This window comes from Nematocida major (genome assembly GCF_021653875.1).
Source record: "Nematocida major strain JUm2507 chromosome Unknown 2428, whole genome shotgun sequence".
Taxonomy (NCBI): Eukaryota; Fungi; Microsporidia; genus Nematocida; species Nematocida major.
In genome coordinates this window covers 45,299-64,682 of record NW_025952946.1, presented here as the reverse complement: position 1 = coordinate 64,682, position 19,384 = coordinate 45,299, and the positions used below count along the sequence as shown (strand labels likewise).

Genomic DNA, 19,384 nt, shown 5'->3' with positions numbered 1-19,384 from the left:
AAGATAAATAAACTGGCATTTATTGAGCAGCTGTTTCTTTCTTTTGCAGTTTTGCGCTGTCTTGCTCGCATCTAGCTTTCTTCTTCTTCTCGAGGAGGGCCTGCCTGTTGTTGTCCATGCATAGCTTGGTGATCTCCAGCGAGGACGGGTGGATGCCAAAAGTTGCCACTTGGCCGTTCTTCTTCTCTCTGTATGTTATGTCTAGAACTACCTTGTACGTGGCTCGGTTTACTTTTGTGACCTTTCCGGACTTGCCCTTCAAGTCTCCGCTCTTCACCAGCACCTCGTCTCCCTTTACAATGGGGAAGGACTTGAAAACGTACTGCTCTCTAAGCTCTTTGCTTAGAGTCGAGGACATGATTAGTCTTCTCTTTGCATCGTTTGCTGCAAAATGTGCTTTTCTGCACTTTCTCCTGGAACTGCTCACACTTTTATTGAACTTCATACAGGGTAGAAAGAAAAAAGAAATAAAAAAAGACAGAAGCGCATAAACACGTTGAAAATGGAGCAACAGAAAATAAAAGAGTGCAAGAAGAGGCGCAGTCTTTCCTGGGGTGTGTCCTGCGGGGATGCAGGCCGTGCATTTTTTTCAGCGCGTCCCACGGCATGGCAGCTGCTTTTTCGCGTAAATCTGGGGTACTTGACAGATCTACGAGCTATTGGAAGTGCAGCCCAGGGAGTGCGGATGCTGGATGGCCTGCTATACTCTCCCGGCAGGGCATTCTGTCCCCTTCCATTTTCTGCTCTCGAAGTGCCCGGATGTATGAATGTTCCAGTAGGTTGGCAATGCACGGGATTCGCGCTGTTCTGTGCTGGGAAACTGCGGAGACGGCAGGTCTTGGCTGCAGTTTATTTTGGCAGCTCATTTCCAATCGATTGAGAGTATATCCTCTAGAAGGGCATTGTTTCCATGATTTGGCATATATTCGTTTTTCGTCCTAGCTATTGCAGCAGCGTCTACTCTTGTTTTCAGTATAATTCTGACAATTGCGTACACGAGTCTTGCACTTGGATGCTTTTGCTCTTCAAACAGTATGCGCATGCTCTCCAGCTTGATGCGCTCTTTTATGTTGCTGACTTTGCTTTCTAGCCCGCAAGCCAGACTGTGCACAAGTCCGAGTAATAGCTGGATTTTGCCCTCCATGCTGCACTTCTCAAATAGCTGGCTTTCCGTGACATTCTTCAGGCTGGCGCTGTAGGAAAAGCCAAATCCCAGGAGAGTGGTATTGAGTTTTTTAACAGCGATTCTAATGGATATGGGCTTCTTCCTCCAATAGACACTATTGTCCAGGAAAAACGTGCACCTCCTCATGGATAGGCATAGGGACTTTTTAGACTCTAGCAGCCTATGTATGCGCCTATATATGCTATTAGAGACAAGGTTCTTCTCTTGGGCTTGGGCTTTCGCATGGACCTCCTCAATGCATTTGTTCAGGACTTTCCTGATGTTCTCCAGGGTGGCCCGGGTGTTTTCCATTAGCTTGCCCTTGTCCGTGCTGATTGCCTCCAATATTATCTGCTCTATGTTCGGGTGCCCGCTCTTCGAAAGCATTATCCAGTCGGAAATGAGTATTTCTGGCGTCTTTTTGTGCGCCCGGGAAATCAGAACTGCATCATCTACCACGCACTGCATTAATTTTCTGGCGGTTTTCTCGTACTCTGTGGCTTCATCTACTTTGATCGCAGCCTGCCAGCAATGAATGTTGTACAGAATCTGGCTTGCGTGCGGAAGATGGCTTAGTGCTGTGCATACCAGCACATTCTTGGGCGTGTTCTCCGGGCAACGCGCCACCGCCTTGCTCGCCTCCGTATCTATCACTTTCCACATGTTCTGGTAGAATTCTTCGCTTACCCTTTCCAGCTCGCTCTTCAAGCTACTATACGCGGTTGCCTTTGCCACCGCGCAAAGAACCAGCATTAAAAAGCCTATTTTTGTTTTTTTTCCTTCCATTGAGATAGAATGCTCGCTTTTCAGAATAAAAATGCAGACTTTAATCATGCCGCAATCACTCTTTTGCGAAATGATGCATCTGCCAGAATATTAACTAAGATACTTTATTAAAACAGCGATGCAAATGAGCATTGCCAGCACGCGCCAAAAATGAGCTCTGCCAAAACAGCTGTTTCCCATGCACAGGCAGTACCTACGCCTTTCTCAGCAAACGCTTTAGAAGCCTGTCTGAGCGCACGCTCTGAGCTTTTTCCTTTTCTTAGGCGGCACCTTCTCAGAATCTACTGCGGAGCCTGTGCATGCGGAAGAGACATTTAGCCCCATCTCCTTGAACTTATAGACTATGTCCATTTTGTCGACTGTTTCGCACTGGGAAATTTCAAGCAAGGTTTTTTTCATTTCCTGCTGGGCTTTTTTAAAGTTCGTGTGGAAGCTGTTAAGCTCAGTGATGTGTTTCTGCAGTTTTAAGCAGCCAGCTTCAAACCCGCAGCACAGTACGAGAAACCTGACGTGCACAGTGTCGGGCAGGTTCTCATCTTTTCGCCCCGACAGGTCCAACCCAACCAGCAGGCACAGAGCCTGCTTGGAGTGCTCTAATTCGTATGCCATAAAGAAGTGCTTGGCCATCCCCGCAAGTGTCTGCATGTAGGGAGCCTCAGAAGAATTCGCAGTTTCCTGCTGCAGAGCATGCGCAGTGTCCTGCAGAGAAAGCAGGACTGCATGGCCCAGCATGATTCTCTGCGATAAATTGTCTTTCCGGGCGCATTTTGTTCTGCTCTCTAGCTTTTTCATTAGCTCCTTGCACACAAGCAGTGTCTTCCTGCTGGACTCCAAGTTATCGGAAATCAGCTCTAGCACTTCCTTCTTGGGCACTGAATATGGATCTCTCTCCTCAATGGATTCATCTGAGGAGGAGTATCCCGTGTCTTCGCATGTAATTGCGGTCCTTTCTTGCTGGGCCGGCTCTAATTTGCCCGATTTTTTTCCCGTCTCTTGCACTGGCATAGGCCTCTGGAATTCTTGGAAGAAAGACGCTTTTTCGGGCTGCGCACATTTTTCGTGGTTGCTCTGGGTTTCACTCAGAAGTGGCTCTGGCCTTGGAATCTCGTGCTGTACCCGCACAGGGGCTTGGCCAGGACCGGTATTTCTCATAGAAGCATCCACTGTTTTTTCTATTATTTCGCGCATGCTTACTTTGGCGCACAAGGGAAGGCCCGGAAAGTCTTTATCATAGTCTCCTGTGAAGTTCTCCCTGCTCGCATGCACGCAAACTTTCAGGCACATTGTCGTTGCAGTTAGACACACTGCTATTTTCTTTATTTTCATTCCGTGCTAAAGACTGATTTTTTGGGGTATTTATGCACTCAGAGATCATTTGGATATGGGATATTGCGAGGCTGCGCATGATCTTGCTTGTGCTTTTCCTAAAAGAGTGTCTGAAATAGAAAACTCGACGCATGCATTTTTATGCGTATGCATCGCGGCGTAGTAGGAATTTCTGCTTTGCCTCTTTAATTTGCCTTTGACAGCTTGGCTTTCTCGGGCTCTTGTCTTGCAGATGCTGTGCATTTCCGCTGTCTGCCGGCTCTCAACAGCAGAAACCTTTCAGCCCCACAGTCCCCTGGCAATTCTGCGCAAGCACTGCAAGTTCTTCCCTCTGCTTGCTTTCCACGGGCGTGCTGCCTTGTTTGGGGCTCAGAGCCTCCTCCAAGTACTCATGGTCCAGAATCCACCTTTCCACACATGCCTCTTGAAGTCGTTTGCTGGGAGCAACCAAGCTAATCTCCGGTAGAATATGCTCTTTTCCCAGGGATCCGCTGTTTTCCTGCAGGAGTGGGATTTTTCTGAAATTGTCTCTGCAAAGTTTCTCTGCGCAGTGTCCAATAGAGAATCTGCAGATGGAAGAAAATTTTCTGCGTCTTCTCTTGGGTCCACACTACGAGCTTGCACAAAGCCAGTGACAGCGCCTGCACTCTCTACTATTGCACTCATGCAGCTCTATGCACCCCTGCAAATCTCCTTTGCTTCTGCCTCAGCTCTGCAGGGTTTTCTGCCTGGGTACTGCTGCAGCCGCAACTGCCATGCCCTTACTGCAGCCTTTCTTCTATATGCCGCGCTGAAAGTGGCTATTTGCAGCATCTCTTAAATATTTAAATTTGGCCTTCTAAATACTTATATGCTGATTCGTCAGTGCATGCAGCTGCATTATAAATATGATCGAGCTTGCACTTTATTCGGGCGCCATCACTCAATTGCAATTCCAAGCTGTAATGCTCTTATAGGGGCGTGGGCTGTGGCTGCATCTCCAATCCTGCACAGGGCAAACCAGGAAGGCGCAGAGCCTGAGCTTCTTTATTTAAATGCGGTTCGGGTGCCTTATGGGGCCAGTTTCCGGGTGTTGGGCTTTTTTATGCGCTTGTAATCTTTGTCCTTTCAGACGCCAGCCTAATCGCTTTGTTTTTTAAAACAATCTGGACAGCTTTATGCAAGAATGTGCAGTCTTTGCTTTGCGCCTTGTTAAAGCCTTGCAATAATAACTCGATCGAAATGCAGTCGTTTATCTCCATAAATGCGCTTTCTATTCCGTTCACTATGCTGTAGAGAGCCCCCAAGAGAAACAGCGCCTGCTCTTCTGGATCTGCCTGCGTGTAATCTGAATTCTTCAGTGTTTCCTCCAGGTAGTCGCTGAAAAAGGACAGGTCGTTTCTAATGCTTGTTGTAAAGCTATAAATAAGCTCATACACGTCGAGAGCGCATATTTCCTTATAATAGAAATTCGCAATAAGCCGGACGTTTTTGCTCGCATGCAGCATGTTTGTTAGGTTGCTGTAATTGTTAAACACAGTGTCCTGGGCTTCTTTCAGGCGGCTTACACATTTGAAACACTCACTCTCCATTTTTTTGCTTCTTTTCAGGCTTGCTCCAATCAGCTTCAGCTTCTTCTGCCTTCTCTTCAGCTTCTTGGCCGGGCTTTTATACAGAGCGCGGAGCTTCTTCGCGCTTGACGGATTGAGCGTTTCTAGCATGATCGATTTTTCATTATTTAGCATCCTCTCCAGAAAAATCACATGGTTAAACGTAGCCTGCACGCTGTTCCTGCACTTTATTTCGTCCTCTGTCGAGTCGCACGCAGCCCTGTCCGAAAACTTCTCCATGATTCTGCTCAGAAGATGTGCAGGTTCTGGCATGCATGTTACCACGGCCTTGAGCATATCGCTCTTGCTGTCTGTATCTGCCTCGGCCCTACTTATCAGCTTGCTTGCTTCGGTATTTATCACGTCATGCATGTCCTGCTGCAGCTCCTTGCACGCTTTCATAAACATTTTCTCTATTTTATCAATGGCGTTTGCCTGAAATATCCCAGAAGCCCCCAGCAAAAGCACTCCTGCAGCTATTTTTTTTATCCCCATTATCTCTTCAAATATATCCCTGCCAAAGTATAAATACTTTTTTTGATCAGAGAACTAGCATATTTCTAAATCATTCAATATATAATTAATATTTACAGAGATATTTGCTGGAATAACCCGAATTAAAACTTAATGTCGTAAATTCTTTAGAAAATGCGGGCTTTCTTTCTTCGCGGGTGGCACACTTTTGCTGCGAAGTGAAGCAAAATTGCCGCATTCTGCACAAAGTGCGCCTGTCCGCATAGAACTTCTGCAGCCCGAGAAAATAGTGGATGCTGCCGAAGAGTGGAGACTCCCCTGCTTGGGGCACTTTGTGCAGAAATTCATAGTGATGCGCCCTGCGCTGAACAGATGCTGTTTTCCCAGGAAAAGGATGCTCTCGAAATTTAGCACATTTTGGCCCATCACGGGCTAAACACAAAACCATTCGCAAACTCGAAATAAAAGAACAGATTAAAACTTTTCCAAAACCCATCCAAATTTCTAGAATTGCCTTGAAAGGCTGCATTTCCTGTCCTCCACGCTCTAATTTCGCATGCATCTGCTTTGGAAGAGCTTGGAAAAAAGCCTGCTTTCTTCCAAAGCGCTGACGTGGCACCATTTGGCTCGATTAACTCAGAAGAATTGCTAATTTTCCGTCTGAAGTAGCGCCCATCAGAAAATCAAGCCAATACGCTGCGTTATACACACAGATAGAGCCTTCTGCTCTCTGATTTTCACAGTTAATCACGCGGCTTCTGCGTGAAGTATGGTTGTCCTCTATCACAGCCCTGCAAAAGGCCCTTTTATCTCCGCATGTGCTGGCTTCTGCGCATTTATCCGTTACGCACATCAGGCAGCTTGCGGTATTAATTTAAATTTTCAGCTGTTTTTTATGAAGACAAAGTACGAGTGGGGGAAGCTCGTTATAAAAGACAAAAGGATGAACAAGCCCCAGAAGGAGAACAAGTCCCTCAAAAGTGTTCTAGAAACCACAGAGGTTGACTCTTTGGTCGAGGCAGCGGAAATCATAGAGTACGACTTCACGCAAAACACGTCCATAAAAGAGCTTACGAAGATGCACGCGCCCGAAACAAGCATAAGAATCCCGCAGAAGCCCTCCGGCGTGCTGGAGAAAGAGGAGTACAAAAACGAGGAGAGAAAGCTCTTCAACATGTGGAAGCTCAGCATGAATGCGCTTCTTAGCAAAAAAGGCGTTATCACCCCGTACGAGAGAAACTTGAACGTGTGGAGACAGCTGTGGTTTACGCTGGAAAATAGCGACTTGATTGTGCAGATTGTTGATGCGCGTAATCCGCTGCTTTTCTACACCGAGGATGTTCTGCGCGCAGCTCCCAGCAAAAAGCACTTTCTGCTGCTGAACAAGTCCGACCTTCTAACAGAAAAGCAGAAAGCCCTTTGGAGCGCATACTTCACAGAAAAAGGGGTGAGCCACGCCTTCTACTCTACGCTGCAGGACAGCTCCGACGACCTTATGCAGCAGTGGTCCGGCATTCTCGGGGAGTCTGCTCGCATTGGAATGATAGGATATCCGAACGTGGGGAAGAGTTCGACCATAAACTCGCTTTTCAAGAAGAAGGTGGTGAAAACCAGCATCATCCCGGGAAAGACAAAAAACATCCAGACTCTGCAGCTGGACGAAAAAATAGTCTGCGACTGTCCAGGGCTGGTATTTCCCACTTTTGTGGCGCAGAAGGAGGATCTCCTGCTAAACGGAATTCTTTCGCTCGACCAAACAAGAGACATCCGGGACTGCCTGAAGGTAATTGTAGATAGAGTGGGCATACGCAGAATGTGCTACCTTACAAAAGTCATAGAGTTTGTGAACGACTCGAGGCGGCCGCAGGAGGAAAACTTCGTCCACTTCCTGAAAAAGGCAACTGGGTGTATGGAGGAGGGAAAGCTGCTAAAGATGATTATACGCCAGTACATTGAGGGCCACATTAGGTACGTGCATCCTGTGCCAGGCCACGACCCAGAGGAGTTCAACCGAGAAAACCACACAGTTCCGGACTCGTACCGCATTGACGAAGCAGTCAGCTATGCGTGGTACCAGAAACAGCAGGAGGAGAAGAAAAAGAAGGAAATGCGCACCAAGCCCGAAGAGTTGATGACCTCGAAAAAACACTACCTTAAGAGGGGCAAGGAAAGAGAGTTCAAAGTAAAAAGATAGCCTCCATGGCAAGTCCTGAGCCAGCCATAACTCGGAAGGGGAGATGGGCTTAGAGTCCATACCAAGGGCTTGCCCGGCTCAAGTCTGCTTTCATATGCGGCCGCGCGGAAATTGCGCCACTCGACCAAACAGTCCTGGCCTGCACATAAATAAATTAGCACCGCTTAACTCGAGCACTGTACTTTTGCGCATGACAGGCAATCCTCTCTCCTGCCGTGTAAAATGCAGGTTCTTATAAGAGAGCGGACTAGCTGATCATGTGCAGGTGTTTTCGTGCTGCAAGAAGCATAGTTGAAGCCTGGACTCTCCCGCAGCCCGTGCTCTGAAAAGGCCCGAAAACCATACGAGGTCAAAATTTGTGCACAGTTTTCGCTGTAGGAGAAATTCTCACGGGGGCACTCTCTGCAGCATCAAGCACGAATATATAGTTTAAAGCCAAACTCAAAAATACAAAAATAAGAAGATATTCTAGAAAATATATTTGTTTCTCATGAAATTCATATTTTTCAATTCTCTGCTGCTTTGCATGGAGAAACAGCAGAATTAGTTAAAAGTTGCCATCGAAGAAAACAGCCAGGAATCAGCTGGGGATGCATATTCGGAGTTTTCTGTGTGCCAGTAAAATACCAGCGCGTGGGATCAGAAAACTTTCAATTTTCTGCATATAAATGCTTATGATGTGCCGGGATTGCTTGCAGGTATCGGGGAAGAATCATTGTGTGCCAGGGCTTCTTCGTAGGCACTCCTGTGATTTTCTAGCGTAATTGTGCCTTTCATTGGGTCATCTGGCATCGACTTGTACTCATGCATATCCGGTAAACAGTCAGATGTTTTGTTTTTGCAGGAATCCATTATCTTATCTTCGAAGTCGTTAGAGGCAGAATCATATAGATTATGCAGCGTTAAAAGCATATCACAAACAGAGTCTACCCTACCCTCCACACTATCAACACTTACCTTATCCAGAGGCATTCCTTTCACTACTATGGAGGTCTGGTCTGTTCCCAATCGTGTTTTTAACATTTTCAGAAGATCCCGCAGTGCCTCCAAGTCTTCGTCCATGCACGTTTTCGGAGATTCCCAAGCTGTTTTTATCTCATCTTGTAATGCTTTGGTCACATTCGCATCCATGGTCTTGTAACTTTGCCATATAAACTTCTGCTTTGTGAATATATTGTCTTTTCCGAAGGTGCTGCTATTTAGGCTGTCCATGATGGAGAAGTCAAGCGCATGCACTTCTCTGGTACCTGCCACTGCAGCCGAAATGCTGCCTTCGTTAACGAATTTATCGTGTTCTTCGGATATTCGGGTTATTCTCTCGGCAATATAGTCTATCAAAGCTAAAGAGTCGATCAGAGAGTATGCATCTGTTCTAAGCTGGACTGCTGCCAGCTTTTTCAAATTTATGTCCGAGTTCTTCTCCTCAAAGGCCTTCAAAGTCTGCTGGTACCTTGAAATCATCAGCTCCATCGTGCTGAATGTGTTAAATTTCACGGCGTCATACACAAATGCAATTCCTCCAAGAAGCTTAACCCGCCGGGCGTTAATTAGATCGGGGTTATCGTAATTTAGATAAAAACCATGATATACCAGTTCACGTAGTGTTAAGTAGTAATCTTTCGACCAAAGGCAAGACTGCCGCCCGAAATAGAGGACTTTTGCCAAATTCTCTCCCTTCAAAACCCTGCTCTTAATGTCTATAAGTCTCCTGTCTCCAATTATATTCGCATAGAAGTTCGTATACGCCGGCTCTGGGGCAAAACACGCAAATTTGGACATTTCCACATAATTCGTGACAATTGGCTCTAAATAGTCAAAAATACAGTTTTTCTGGTATTCGGCAAAGTTGTTTCGCATGCTTTCCCCGTTCAGGAGCTTGTACTTGATCTGTATTTCGGATGTTTCGTTTGCACCGAATTGCCGAGAGTATATTTTTAAGTCCACTTTTGAAAGGGGATCGAATATGTCTTTTACAAAGCACGAAGCATTTCCGTGGACGGCATGCTCATTTATGACGTATTTTCCAGGCTCTTCGTTTACGAATGATATGCAGTAGTTTTTGCGCTCTAGATCTTCCCCCATGCTTGTGATTTGTGTTGTATTTGACTCATCGCTTACGGATGGCATGGGATATTGGCGCTCTGGATCTCCCCCCATGCTTGTGGTTCGTTTTGTATTTGACTCATCGTTTGCGAATGGCATGGGATTTTGGCGCCCTGGATCTCCCCCCATGCTTGTGATTTGTGTTGTATTTGACTCATCGCTTACGGATGGCATGGGATATTGGCGCCCTGGATATCCCCCCATGTTTGTGGTTCGTTTTGTATTTGACTCATCGTTTGCGAATGGCATGGGATTTTGGCGCCCTGGATATCCCCTTGTATCGAGCAATGCTTCTATTATACCGTCATTGGTTTTTCCCATGTGCCTCGTTAAGTCAAAGACTACAAAGGCTGACATAATCATGGCGATTATCAGAGTTATAAACCCGATTGGTATGCGTAAGTTCATGCTTTTCTATTTCCTTCTCTTTATATAGCCGTGTAACTGATTAATAACTAGCTATTTTTGTTTGGATGCATTTTAATAACCCGGATATTTGAACTATCCCGGAAAATTTGCTAGAGAATAATTTGCTAAATTGCTGTTTATTTTTGCAGCGAAATATCGGTGGTTTCTGCATTCTGTGCACAAAGTGGCCAAGTTGTGCCTGGACTGCGCGGTCTAAGACTGTTCAAGACCATTCCCTGGTTTTGGGTGTGGCTGTAGTTGTCGCACCCTTGAATATAACTATTTAGATTTATTGATTAATTTCGCATGCACACAGCTGTTTCCAGCACGCAATGGCGCTTTTGGGGGCTCTTTGAAAAATTTGCAGAAATAAAAAATAAAAAGAAAGCATTCTCGAATGCACAGCGCGGGATTAAGCAAAGCTGCGGTGTATGTATGCGCTGGTGCACTGGACTCTCCCGCAGGCCACGATATAAAAAAGCCCGAAAATCATCTGAGATCAAAATGCATGCACAGTTTGCGCTGTAGGAAAAATTCTCACGGGGGCACTCTATGCAACATCAAGCACGAATATATAGTTTAAAGACAAACTCAAAAATGCAAAAACAGGCAGATATTCTCTGGCCTATGCATAGGAAAAATATTCTAGAAAATATATTTATTTCTCATGAAATTCATATTTTTCAATTCTCTGCTGCATTGCATGGGAAAACAGCAGAATCAGTTGAAAATCGCCATCGAAGAGAACAACCAAGAATCAACTGGGGAAACATATTCGGGGTTTTCTATGTGCCAGTAAAATACCAGCACGTGGCGAGATCAGGGCTGGGAAACTTTCAATTTGCTGCATAGAAATGCTTATGTTGTGCTGGGATTGCTTGCCGGTGCTGTGGATGTATCATTGTATACCAGGGCTTCTTCGTAGGCACTCCTGTGTTTTTCTAGCGCAACCTTGCCTTTCATTGGGTTATTTGGCATCGATTCATACTCATGCACATCCGACAAACAGTAAAGTGGTATGTTTTTGCAGAAATCGCTTATCTTACCATCGAATTTTGTAATAGCAGAAATGTAGCCAAGTTGCAGCCATAAAATCCTATCATAAATACTTTTCATGATATTCCTCACACCATCAGAACTTGCTTTATCCAGAGACATGCCTTTCACTAATATGGAGGTCTGGCCTGTTCCCAAACGTGTTTTTAACATTTTCAGAAGATCCCAAAGCATCTCCAAGTCTTCCTTCATGCTCGTTTTCGGAGATTCCCAAGCCGCGCTTATCTCATGTTGTAATGTTTCGGTCACATTCCTATCTATGTCGATGTAATTTGTCCAGGTAAACTTCTGCTTCGTGAATATATTGTTTTTTCTGAAGGTGCTGTTATTTAGGCTGTCCATGATGGAGAAGTTAAGCACATGCACTTCTCTGGTCCCTGCCACTGCAGCCGAAATGCTGCCTTCCTTAACGAATCCCTCATATTCTTTGGATATCTTTTTTATGCTCTCGAGAATATAGTCTAGAAGCATTAAAGAGTCTAACAGAGAGTATGCATTTGATCTAAGCTGGATTGCTGCTAGCTTGTGCAGCTTATCTTCCAGGTTCTTCTCGTCCTCAAAGACCCTCAAAGTCTGCTGGTACCTTGAAATTATCAGCTCTATCGTGTTGAATGTGTTAAATTTCACGGCGTCATACACAAATGCAAGACCTCCAAGAAGCTCAACCTGCCGAAAGGCTTCTATTTCAGGATAGTTCTTTTCATGGAAAACATTTTTTAAAAGTTCATTCAGCGATGCGTAGTAATTTTCCGACCAAAGGCAAGACTCCCACCCGAAATAGAGAATTTTTTTCAGTTCATCATCATCCTTCAAAAGCCCACTCTTACGCTCGATAAACCTCCTGTCTGCAATTATATTTGCATAAAAGTTCGTATACGCCAGCTCTGAGGCAAAACACAAGAATTTGGACATTTCCACAGAATTCTCGACAATTGGGTCTACCTTGCCAAAAATACAGTTTTTCTTGTATTTAGCAAAGTTTTTTCGCAGATTGTCCCCGTTCAGGAGCTTGTACTTGATCTCTATTTCGGATGTTTCGTTTGCACCGAATTGCTCAAAGTCTATCTTTAAGTCCACTTTTGAAATGGGGCTGTCTAGGTCTTTTACAAAGCACAAAGCATTTTTGTGTTCACCATACTTACTTATGATGTAGTTTTTAGGTGAACCTTTTTTTAAGAACACCCAGCAGTTTTGGCGCTCTGCATCACCTTCCATGTTTGCGGCGTTATTTGTAGTTGGCTCTTTGTTTGCGAATGGCGTGTCGTGGTGCTGGGGCTTTACATCACCTTCCATGTTTGCGGCGTTATTTGTAGTTGGCTCTTTGTTTGCGAATGGCGTGTCGTGGTGCTGGGGCTTTACATCACCTTCCATGTTTGCGGCGTTATTTGTAGTTAGCTCTTTGTTTGCGAATGGCATGTGCTGTTGGGGCTCTGGATATCCCCTTGTATCGAGCAATGCTTCTATTATACCGTCATTGGTTTTTCCCATGTGCCTCGTTAAGTCAAAGACTACAAAGGCTGACATAATCATGGCGATTATCAGAGTTATAAACCCGATTGGTATGCGTAAGTTCATGCTTTTCTGTTTTCTTCTCTTTATATAGGCGTGTAGCTGATTAATTACTAGCCATTTTTGTTTGGATGCATTGTAAAAATACACTATTTGAACTATCCCGGAAAAATTGCTAGAGAATAATTTGCTAAATTGCTGTTTATTTCTGTAACTAGTTAGATTTATTGAATAATTTCCTACGCACACAGCTATTTCCAGCAGGTTTATTTCTGCAGTGAAAAGTCAGTGATTTCTGCATTCTAAGCACAAAGTAGCCAAGCTGTGCCTGAACTGCGCGGTCTAAGACTTTTCAATGTCATTCCGGGGTTTTGGGCGTGGCTGCACTTCGCACTCTTAAATAGAACTATTTGGATTTATTGATTAATTTCCCATGCCCACAGCTGTTTCCAGCACGCAATGGCGCTTTTGGGAACTCTTTGAAAAATTTGCAAAAATAAAAAATAAAAAGAAAGCATCCTCGAATGCACAGCCCGGGATTAAGCAAAGCTGCGATGTATGTATGCGGTGGTGCACTGGACTCTTCCGCAGGCCGCGCTCTGAAAAGGCCTGAAAATCATCCAGGCTCAAATGCAAGCACAGTTTGCGCCGTAGAGAAAATTCTCACGGGACACTCTGCAGCATCAAGCACGAATATATAGTTTAAAGCCAAACTCAAAACAGGCATATATTCTCTGGCCTGTGCATAGAAGAAATATTCTAGAAAATATATTTATTCTGCTCTGCTGCGTTGCATAGGGAAACAGCAGAATCAGTTAAAAATCGCTATTGAAGAGAGCAGCCGGAAATTAACCGGGGAAACATATTCGGGTTTTTCTGTGTGCCAGCTAAATATCAGCACGTGGGATCAGAAAACTTTCAATTTGCTGCATAGAAATGCTTATGGTGCGCTGGGGTTACTTGCATCTGCCGTGGAAGGATCATTGTGTACCAGGTTTTTTTCGTAGATATTTCTGTGTTTTTCTAGCGCAACCTTGCCATTCATTGGGTCACCTGGCATCGACTTGTACTCATGCACATCCGGCAAACAGTCAGGTGCTCCGTTTTCGCAGAAATCCATTAGCTTATTTTCGAAGTCTTTAGAGGCGGAAGCATACTCATTTTGCAGCCTTTTAATCTTACCAGAAATCCCCTGCATGATTGGAGTTATATCACTAGCATTTGCCTTATCCAGAGCTAGGCCTTTCACTACTATGGGGGTCTGACCTGTTCCCAAATATGGTTTTAAGGTTTCCAGAAGACCCAGAAGCATGTTCAAGCCTTCTTCCGTGCTCTTTTTCGGGATTCCTAAGCCATGCCTATCTCATGTGATATTTTTTGATCTTACTATTGTAGATCTAATTTTCCCATGAAAACTCTCCCTTCGAGAATATATTGTCTTTGTTGGGCATGCTGTTGCTTAGGCTTTCCAAGATAGAGAACTCAAGCGCATCCACTGCTCTGATTCCCTCAAATGTCACAAAACACTGCCGTCGACGTTTTTCTTATGTGCTTTGGATATTCTCTTTGTGCTCTCGACAATATAGTCTGCCATTATTAAAGAGTCTACCAGAGAGTATGTACCTGTTCTAAGCTGGATTGCTGCTAGCTTGTGCAAATTCACTTCCAGATTCTTCTCATTTTCAAATACCTTCAAAGTCTGCTCGTGCCTTGAGATTATCAGCTCTATCGTGCTAAACTTCACGGCATCATACACGGATGCAGCCGCTCTAAGAATCACAGCCTGCCGAGTGTTACTTGGCCCGGGTGATAGTGCTTTCCACGCAAAACACGGCATAAAATCTCTTTTAGCGCTAAGTAATAGTCCCTCAGCCAAAAGCAAGGCTGGCACCCAAATAAAGGAGCTCCTGGAAGACTCCTCGCGTGCCAAAAGATCTGGGCTGGCCAGCAGTATACTTCTACTAATTTCTGCAGTATTTATTGTTCTGGTGCATCCATAGAGTTATTATTTGTTGAGAGCATCTAAATATTTAGTGAATGAAGTTCCATGCTTCTTGAAAATAGAACTGTGCAGGATAGGTTTTTGTAGATACTCTTTTATCTCGTCTATACATTTTTCCAGCTCGTTTTTGGAGTGCATTGCAAACTTGTTAAATACCTCAAACTCTCTTTTCTCCTGCGGCATAAGCGTCCTGGCCACATACGACACAGACGTCCCCAGGACAGAAGGAGAATATTTCAAAAAGCCTTCGTCTGGCAGCAAGGAGTCCAGTATTACAGTCGCCAGGCTCGCAACTTCTTTATTGTGCGAGCAGTGCCTAAGCCAGTTCAGGGGAGAGGGAAAGTTTATCTTGTACTCCAGGCAGTGCAGCATATACTTCTCTGCCCGGAGTATTTCGTTTTCGGTAAAGCTCCGGTCCGTGAGAATGACAAACGTCTCCACAGAAGGCGACGCCACTTCCTGGAACTTTGAGGCAATGAGCAGCCCAGCAACCCCAACCAGCTGCAGCTTTCCTATTGTCACAATCCTAAGAGAAAGAAACCGGTCTATTAAGTTAACAGACAAATACAGCGTCTCCGGGAGAAGGGTCAGCTTGTGGTGCACGTCTATGATCCAGTCTATCAGCACAGCTCGCATCGCCCATCTTATTTCCTCCTGAAACTCCATGTAGTTTGGAGACGCCATGTAGTTCTCCTGGTCCTTTATGTAGTGCGTGAGTATCTCGTGGGAATACTCTGACACCGCAGTAATGTCAGCTTTCAAAGATTCTTCAATCATGTCCAATTGGGATTTCTGCTTTCTATTGTGAATATCTGCGAAGGCTTTCCTTTTCACCTTTCTACTGCGCACAGTTGCTATATTATTTTCATCAGTTACTTTCATGGAGCAGGCTGAATGACAAAATAAAAGAAAATCAATTTTGTTTAAAGAAGAATACAAATGGGCATAGAAAAATATTTAAGCAAGCTGAAAGAAGACGGCTGCAAAGACAAGATACGCAGCACTCTTATGGAACTTGGAAGTTTGTCGGCCACCTCGCTTGACAACCCCGAAATAGTCAACAGTCTGCTGGCGCTCAGCCAAAACAGCGACCTTTTGATTTCTCTGAAGGCGCTGCAAATACTCACTCGCGTGTACCAGCACAAAAAAACAGCGAGCCCAGAGTACTACAAAACCGTGGCTGAGGCGATCCGAGAGGACCCGGACAGCAAAAAGACCGAGCAGGTCCTCATGTTTTTGCAGAAGCTGTGCACTGTAGACTATCAGAAAGAGAGGTTCCAAATACAGCTTTTCACAGAAAACAAAATACGCGAGGAAATAGCGCAGAATACAGAACTGTTCACGGCAATACTAAATGTGTGCACGAAGCGAACGTGCAAGTATCAGGGCCTGCTTCTTCTGTGGCTGCTGACCTTTTCGCACAAGGCGCTGAAAATCCTCATGGTCTCTCCCATGTTCTACATGCTCTCGTTTATATCGAAGGACGGGAAGGAGAAAGAGCTTCGCGTGTCGCTCAGCATCATAAAGAACTATCTCCGGTTCACCGACAAGTACAACTACGGGACATTCCAGAAAATAGAAGAGCTTCTCTCTGTGGTGTCGCACCGGGGGAACAAGGAGGACCCGGAGGAGCAAGAAGACCTAGAGTACTGCCGGAAGAGGTACATAAAGCTCTCGCAGAACGTGTCGACGTTTGACGCGTATTTGGAGGAGCTGCGGTGCGGAACCCTGCAGCCGTACCCATACCATTTCAGCACGGAGTTCTGGAAGAACAACCTAAACAACCTCATTATTAGAAGATCAGACATCATCAAAACGCTGAAAAGATTCCTAAAGTCAGACGACCCGAACAACGTCTGGATCTCTGCAAATGACATATACAGAATTGTAGAGGTGTACCCAGAATCTGTTTCGCTAATCCGGCAAATGAACATCCACCTGACCCTATTTGAGATACTCTCCAGCAAGACCAGCGAAGACATTCGATTCCACGCCATGGAGGCGCTCAGCGTCTGCTACACAAAGGAGTAGATGATTGGCTTGCTTGGATTTATAGGAGATGTGCGTTTAAGGAGCATGCAAGAAGAAGTTATATCAAGACCAATCGAAAAAAGAGTTGATTTCGACTGCAGCATATGCATGTGCGACGTAGAAATCCCAGTGGTCACGCAGTGCGGGCACCTGTTCTGCTGGGGGTGTATCCAAGGGTGGAGCGAGAAGTCCAGCATATGCCCAGTGTGTAAGGCCACGTGCAGTATATCTGCTGTTATACCAATATACTCGAAGGGAAACACCAGCTCCAACGGATTCTTTCCAAAGCCGCAGGAGCCTGCTTCCTTGTGCAGAAACCCCAGAAAAATAATGGGACTCGGGTACGTGGACGGGCTGCGGGTCTTCCACATGCAGGGAGTCGAGTACAGAGGCCTCTACGGGCGCCAGTGCTTTCTCACAAAAATATTCTACATTATTCTTCTCCTTTTCTTTATTATGATATTTCTAATTCTAGAATAAAGTATACTGAAACCATCTGCGTATTTGATCTTTCACAGCCCAGCCTTTCGGGCGCGGCCATCTTTTGCAGCCTGCAGAAAAAGACTATTGGTGCATTTCCGCATATTGGGCCTCCTTGTGCTGATTTGCACTTAATATCGCGCTTTGTTTGCTGGGCGGCTTTGTTTGTTTGGCCGGGCACTTTCTTTCTTTGCTTAAGTATTTTTAATATTTGCACACCCTGCAATTAGAGTCACATTGTCCTTATGGAAGGATGTGCTAAACTTTGCTATATTTTCAGAAGGCACTAAAACAGCTTGTTTTTTATTGAGCTAGCCCAACGTTCTTCACACATTTACTCTTTAATCTCCTCGGCCCCAGCCCTTTCGGGCTTATATTCTTGCATTTCGCATTTTTTTATGCAGCCCATCGACTGGATAGAGCAGCAAAAAGGAAAGAGCATCCGGATAGTCCTTCGAACAGGCCGGGTTTACACGGGGGTATTTGTAAACTACGACAGCAACGTCAACATCCTGGTTGACGAGATGGTGTGCTCCAACACAAAGGAAAAATTGGGAAGGTCTTTATTAAACGGCTCGACTGTTGCGTACATAGAAAGCATGCACGTGTAGGGCTTCTCTGGCGCCAAGGTCGTGAAAGAGGCGGTGCCGCGTAATGACTTTTTGCATTGCAATTTGCTGTACATGCAGGCTTTGGTGCACTATAAAAATATATCACTTTTCTGGCTCTTTTTGTCTAAGGCCTTCCACGTGTGTTTGTTGTCTTTTGTTTCTACGCGCACCAAATGCAAACTTGTCACGCTCTGGGGCCGCTGCAACTTTGGGCTGCACAGGAGCATGTTGTTAAAGCGCACTTCCGCAAGGGAGGGATACCCTTCGTCCTTCAGGATTCTCTTTATGTATTTTCTGTCGATTGGGCAGGATTTGCTGAAATACACGGCAATTTTGCTTGGGGTGTATGCCTTTGTCTTGTCCATTATTCTCCTCAGAAGTTTCTGCATCTCTTGCTTGGACCGGGATATTTCTATCGTTATGGCAACTTCTTGCATGGGCTCTTCCCTCAAAAAAGGCAGCTGCAAAGAGCTTTGGTCTTTCTTCTCTGCGTTCTGGGGGGTCTCACTCAGTGCGTCCTCTTCGACAATATCGGCAACTTTCACTTGCAGCACGCTGCCGCTGTCCTGCGTCTTAAAAATCCGCCATGTTTTGTTGTATATGGGAGTGTACTCGACAAAGTACTTCTCCCGTGCGTAGTGCATGCATATGTGTATGTTTTTCTCGTTTGTCTGGAAGGCGCAGATCCGCTGCATTTTATCATACACTGATCTTTCTATCTTGAATTGCCACATTTTCTTAAACAAAGCAACCACCGGAGCCCGGTCCTCGGCCAAGGGGGCGTGCAGGACCTTGCTCCTCAGAATGCTAAGGCTTTCCAAATGCTTGAACTTGGCTATGTCTCCAAGGGTGGCTCCGTCCAGCACCTCATGGCGGATTCTCAGCTTGCGCAAGTTTGTGAGCTCTGCACTGGCGAGGGCGCGAAACGACCTAAGCCCTGAACTGTCTAGATGCAGGTCCCGCACAGGGCTGAAGCTCATCGACCCGAGAAAAGCAGAGAAAAATCCCTTTTTTGTGTTCTTCACCACAAGCGACTGGATGTTTTCCATGCTTTCCGGGGCTTCGTGTCTTTCGTACAACCACTCTGTTTTTCTTCCTGAGATCTTCAAGCACTCTATTTGCGGAGCCATCCGGACCTCGTTCAGAAGCTGGCACGAGACGGTGGAGTCTACAAAGGAGACGCTCCGGACTGTTTTTATTCCGTTCAGCCACGCGCTATTTATTTCGAGCGGAGGTTTTACTCTCTTCAAAACAAGCTCTTCTATTCCTGTGTTGCGCAGTGCACGCAGTATCCGCGCAAGGTCCTTTTTCGACAAAAGCCCGCAGTTCTCTACCGTGGCAATCACCCACACCTCGTCGAGTATCTTTTGCCCAATAAACAAGCTGTCTTGCGTAATGTCTATGTTGAGCGTGGCCTTCCTGTTCAAATCGTCCAAAGTCACCTCGCAGATCTTCTCTGAATAATTTGAGTACAAAAGAATAGACGATATAATCATTAGCAGAATAACAAGCAGAATAACGCTTGTTGCTGTGAGAATTGCGCTTAGCATGCCCCCTTACACGCTCGCAGTAAAGTACCGGCCAGGGGCACTTCCCCGTGCTCTGCCATCACTCTCCATTGGCTGCCCTTTTCCCTATGCTTGGCCGTGC

General features: G+C 45.4%; 15 protein-coding genes across 15 annotated transcripts; 4 read left to right on the top strand and 11 right to left on the bottom strand.

Moving 5' to 3' along the window:
• Nucleotides 1–19: 19 nt before the first annotated feature.
• On the bottom strand, nucleotides 20–445 carry NEMAJ01_1654 (large subunit ribosomal protein L26e; the record flags this gene model as incomplete). The annotated part of the gene is made up of 1 exon (XM_047915492.1): nucleotides 20–445. The coding sequence occupies one exon, from the start codon at nucleotides 443–445 to the stop codon at nucleotides 20–22; it is 426 nt and encodes a 141-aa protein (XP_047771449.1).
• A 417-nt stretch (nucleotides 446–862) lies between these two features.
• On the bottom strand, nucleotides 863–1,999 carry NEMAJ01_1653 (uncharacterized protein; the record flags this gene model as incomplete). Its single annotated transcript, XM_047915491.1, has 1 exon — nucleotides 863–1,999. One exon carries the CDS (start codon nucleotides 1,997–1,999, stop codon nucleotides 863–865), a length of 1,137 nt encoding a protein of 378 aa, XP_047771448.1.
• Nucleotides 2,000–2,167: 168 nt separating this feature from the next.
• On the bottom strand, nucleotides 2,168–3,277 carry NEMAJ01_1652 (uncharacterized protein; the record flags this gene model as incomplete). The annotated part of the gene is made up of 1 exon (XM_047915490.1): nucleotides 2,168–3,277. One exon carries the CDS (start codon nucleotides 3,275–3,277, stop codon nucleotides 2,168–2,170), a length of 1,110 nt encoding a protein of 369 aa, XP_047771447.1.
• A 1,082-nt stretch (nucleotides 3,278–4,359) lies between these two features.
• Nucleotides 4,360–5,361, bottom strand: NEMAJ01_1651 (uncharacterized protein; the record flags this gene model as incomplete). The annotated part of the gene is made up of 1 exon (XM_047915489.1): nucleotides 4,360–5,361. The coding sequence occupies one exon, from the start codon at nucleotides 5,359–5,361 to the stop codon at nucleotides 4,360–4,362; it is 1,002 nt and encodes a 333-aa protein (XP_047771446.1).
• An 85-nt stretch (nucleotides 5,362–5,446) lies between these two features.
• Nucleotides 5,447–5,962, bottom strand: NEMAJ01_1650 (uncharacterized protein; the record flags this gene model as incomplete). The annotated part of the gene is made up of 1 exon (XM_047915488.1): nucleotides 5,447–5,962. The coding sequence occupies one exon, from the start codon at nucleotides 5,960–5,962 to the stop codon at nucleotides 5,447–5,449; it is 516 nt and encodes a 171-aa protein (XP_047771445.1).
• Nucleotides 5,963–6,235: 273 nt separating this feature from the next.
• Nucleotides 6,236–7,534, top strand: NEMAJ01_1649 (large subunit GTPase 1; the record flags this gene model as incomplete). Its single annotated transcript, XM_047915487.1, has 1 exon — nucleotides 6,236–7,534. One exon carries the CDS (start codon nucleotides 6,236–6,238, stop codon nucleotides 7,532–7,534), a length of 1,299 nt encoding a protein of 432 aa, XP_047771444.1.
• Nucleotides 7,535–8,206: 672 nt separating this feature from the next.
• On the bottom strand, nucleotides 8,207–10,045 carry NEMAJ01_1648 (uncharacterized protein; the record flags this gene model as incomplete). The annotated part of the gene is made up of 1 exon (XM_047915486.1): nucleotides 8,207–10,045. One exon carries the CDS (start codon nucleotides 10,043–10,045, stop codon nucleotides 8,207–8,209), a length of 1,839 nt encoding a protein of 612 aa, XP_047771443.1.
• An 858-nt stretch (nucleotides 10,046–10,903) lies between these two features.
• Nucleotides 10,904–12,676, bottom strand: NEMAJ01_1647 (uncharacterized protein; the record flags this gene model as incomplete). Its single annotated transcript, XM_047915485.1, has 1 exon — nucleotides 10,904–12,676. One exon carries the CDS (start codon nucleotides 12,674–12,676, stop codon nucleotides 10,904–10,906), a length of 1,773 nt encoding a protein of 590 aa, XP_047771442.1.
• Nucleotides 12,677–13,550: 874 nt separating this feature from the next.
• Nucleotides 13,551–13,922, bottom strand: NEMAJ01_1646 (uncharacterized protein; the record flags this gene model as incomplete). Its single annotated transcript, XM_047915484.1, has 1 exon — nucleotides 13,551–13,922. The coding sequence occupies one exon, from the start codon at nucleotides 13,920–13,922 to the stop codon at nucleotides 13,551–13,553; it is 372 nt and encodes a 123-aa protein (XP_047771441.1).
• Nucleotides 13,923–14,126: 204 nt separating this feature from the next.
• NEMAJ01_1645 (uncharacterized protein) lies at nucleotides 14,127–14,447 on the bottom strand (the record flags this gene model as incomplete). The annotated part of the gene is made up of 1 exon (XM_047915483.1): nucleotides 14,127–14,447. One exon carries the CDS (start codon nucleotides 14,445–14,447, stop codon nucleotides 14,127–14,129), a length of 321 nt encoding a protein of 106 aa, XP_047771440.1.
• Nucleotides 14,448–14,615: 168 nt separating this feature from the next.
• NEMAJ01_1644 (G2/mitotic-specific cyclin 2) lies at nucleotides 14,616–15,494 on the bottom strand (the record flags this gene model as incomplete). Its single annotated transcript, XM_047915482.1, has 1 exon — nucleotides 14,616–15,494. One exon carries the CDS (start codon nucleotides 15,492–15,494, stop codon nucleotides 14,616–14,618), a length of 879 nt encoding a protein of 292 aa, XP_047771439.1.
• Nucleotides 15,495–15,551: 57 nt separating this feature from the next.
• Nucleotides 15,552–16,643, top strand: NEMAJ01_1643 (V-type H+-transporting ATPase subunit H; the record flags this gene model as incomplete). The annotated part of the gene is made up of 1 exon (XM_047915481.1): nucleotides 15,552–16,643. One exon carries the CDS (start codon nucleotides 15,552–15,554, stop codon nucleotides 16,641–16,643), a length of 1,092 nt encoding a protein of 363 aa, XP_047771438.1.
• Nucleotides 16,644–16,688: 45 nt separating this feature from the next.
• Nucleotides 16,689–17,123, top strand: NEMAJ01_1642 (E3 ubiquitin-protein ligase RNF5; the record flags this gene model as incomplete). Its single annotated transcript, XM_047915480.1, has 1 exon — nucleotides 16,689–17,123. One exon carries the CDS (start codon nucleotides 16,689–16,691, stop codon nucleotides 17,121–17,123), a length of 435 nt encoding a protein of 144 aa, XP_047771437.1.
• Nucleotides 17,124–17,521: 398 nt separating this feature from the next.
• Nucleotides 17,522–17,734, top strand: NEMAJ01_1612 (uncharacterized protein; the record flags this gene model as incomplete). The annotated part of the gene is made up of 1 exon (XM_047915450.1): nucleotides 17,522–17,734. One exon carries the CDS (start codon nucleotides 17,522–17,524, stop codon nucleotides 17,732–17,734), a length of 213 nt encoding a protein of 70 aa, XP_047771407.1.
• Nucleotides 17,735–17,823: 89 nt separating this feature from the next.
• On the bottom strand, nucleotides 17,824–19,284 carry NEMAJ01_1641 (uncharacterized protein; the record flags this gene model as incomplete). Its single annotated transcript, XM_047915479.1, has 1 exon — nucleotides 17,824–19,284. One exon carries the CDS (start codon nucleotides 19,282–19,284, stop codon nucleotides 17,824–17,826), a length of 1,461 nt encoding a protein of 486 aa, XP_047771436.1.
• Nucleotides 19,285–19,384: the final 100 nt, after the last annotated feature.